The sequence below is a fragment of the Rhincodon typus genome, chromosome 32 (assembly GCF_021869965.1).
Source record: "Rhincodon typus isolate 14 chromosome 32, sRhiTyp1.1, whole genome shotgun sequence".
Taxonomy (NCBI): Eukaryota; Metazoa; Chordata; class Chondrichthyes; order Orectolobiformes; family Rhincodontidae; genus Rhincodon; species Rhincodon typus.
This window is the reverse complement of record NC_063363.1, coordinates 21,149,930-21,151,930: the sequence shown is the minus strand read 5'-3', so window position 1 is coordinate 21,151,930 and position 2,001 is coordinate 21,149,930. Positions and strand designations below refer to the sequence as shown.

The 2,001-nt window shown below is 45.0% G+C and overlaps 1 protein-coding gene across 5 annotated transcripts in view; it reads left to right on the top strand.

The window, feature by feature from the left end:
- Positions 1-204: 204 nt before the first annotated feature.
- The window catches only part of LOC125486714 (uncharacterized protein CXorf65 homolog), a 15,179-nt gene continuing 13,382 nt past the window's right edge, over positions 205-2,001 (top strand). For 2 of the 5 annotated variants that reach the window (XM_048615432.1, XM_048615431.1), the window contains exon 1: positions 213-434. In XM_048615432.1, the coding sequence (XP_048471389.1) occupies positions 410-434 (25 nt within the window). In that variant the 5' untranslated portion in view covers positions 213-409. Of the gene's footprint in view, positions 435-2,001 lie in introns of all 5 variants that reach the window. The other 3 variants (XM_048615435.1, XM_048615430.1, XM_048615433.1) reach the window with 3 other exon arrangements.

Here is a 2,001-nt window from a genome sequence, read left to right as displayed (position 1 = left end):
GAAGTTGAGTTCTACCCAAGCCAAGGAACAGAACAGCATGTTCCTCAAGCTCATAATATATTGTAAATGACCTTTTAACAAGACATGGTAAAAGCACAGCGGATTAAGTTGGCAGTCACTCAACAATAATCCTTTCTTACTCTGCATTACTTCTGAAAAGTATCCAATAAATATTTGAGCCACTGCTTGTTAATAATTAACTATATACTACATTTATCTTATTCATTGAGCACATGTTGCCTCAGCTGGTCATTGATAATTTACTTGCTTCAGGATGGGAGTCCAGTACAACATGCCCAGTCTTGCATTGCTGTAGTTAAATGAATGTTCCAATTATCATCTGAAGGACTTTTAACTATCGAAGCTTTAGAATCGTGTTAGCATTTTACTGCTGCAATTGAAACTCGTCATGTTCGTTACGGTGTTATATGGAGGTAAGTGTGAGAATACTTTAAACAGTTCAACTAATTGACCAACTGCCTGAATCTTTTGTTACTGTTGCAGAATCCTGTGTTACCAAACCCGTTTGCATGTGATAAGAGTTAACAGTCAGATTTCAGTTTAACTCAATGACACTCTGGGCTGAAGCTTCAAATAATTAAAATTATAATCTCTCAATCAACTACAATGGATATCTTATCCAGGAGCAGAAGTTAAAAGACTTGCTGTAATAGAAATAGTTGTAATCATTATTAGTCGTGCCTGGACACAAGGATAATGTTTATTTTGGGCCATGAGTTTCAGCAATACATCTGAATATGATTGAACAGATCAGTTCTCAAATTGAAGATCTTGCACTGATCTGATAATTGCTCTGCTACAGTGATATGGGTGACACAGTGGCTCAATGGTTTTCACTGCTGCCTCTCAGCGCCTGGGACCAGGGTTCGATTCCCCTTGGGCAATTATCTGTGTGGAGTTTGCACATTCTCCCTGTGTCTATGTGGGTTTCGTCCAGGTGCTCCAGTTTCCTCCCACAATCCAAAGACGTGCAGGTTAGGTGGGTTGGCCATGCTAAATTACGCATAGTGCCCAGGGATGTGTAGGCTTCGGTGGTTTAGCCAGAGGGTTGGATCTGGTTGGGTTGCTCTTCGGAAGAGCGGTGTAGACTCAATGGACTGAATGGCCTACTTCCAAACTGTAGGGATTCTTTGATTATATGGTCCCGAAGTGCAGGATTGACTTTCTGGATGCAGATAGAAACCTATGCATGACTTTTTTTCATGTGTCCACACTATGGTGTTCGGTAAGTGATCAGGCTTTGGTGAGGAGTCAAACCACAGTAACTGTGCTGTTGCAATGTTATTCCATCTTTGCAGCCAGTGGTGCACAGTATTCTTTCACCAATTTTAGTGTTCAGGACATTTTGGACTGCACCTTGTTTGGCAGCTCACCCTGTCCTTGCTCGTCCTCACCATTAACAACTTCTCCTTCAATTCCTCCCACTTCCTACAAAGGGGGTGACCATGGGTACCCACATGGGCCCAAGCTATGCCTGCTGCTTTGTAGGATACGTGGAACAATCCCTCTTCCAAAGCTACAATGGCCCTATCCGCCACCTCTTCCTCCGTTACATGGATGACTGTATTGGCGCCGCTTCGTGCTCTGACGAGGAGCTCGAACAGTTCATCCACTTCACTAACACCTTCCACCCCAACCTTAAGTTCACCTGGACCATCTCTGATACCTCTCTCTCCTTCCTGGACCTCTCTGTCTCCATCTCTGTCATCCACCTGGAAACCAATATCCATTTCAAGCCTACCGACTCCCACAGCTACCTAGAATGCACCTCCTCCCATCCACCTTCCTGCAAAAAGGCCATCCCCTATTCCCAATTCCTTCGCCTCCGCCACATCTGCTCCCGAGATGAGGCATTCCACTCCCGGCCATCCCAGATGTCCTCGTTTTTCAAGGACCACAACTTCCCCTCCACAGTGGTTGAAAACGCCCTCGACCGTGTCTCTCGCATTTCCCGCAACTCATCCCTCACACCCCCCCCCC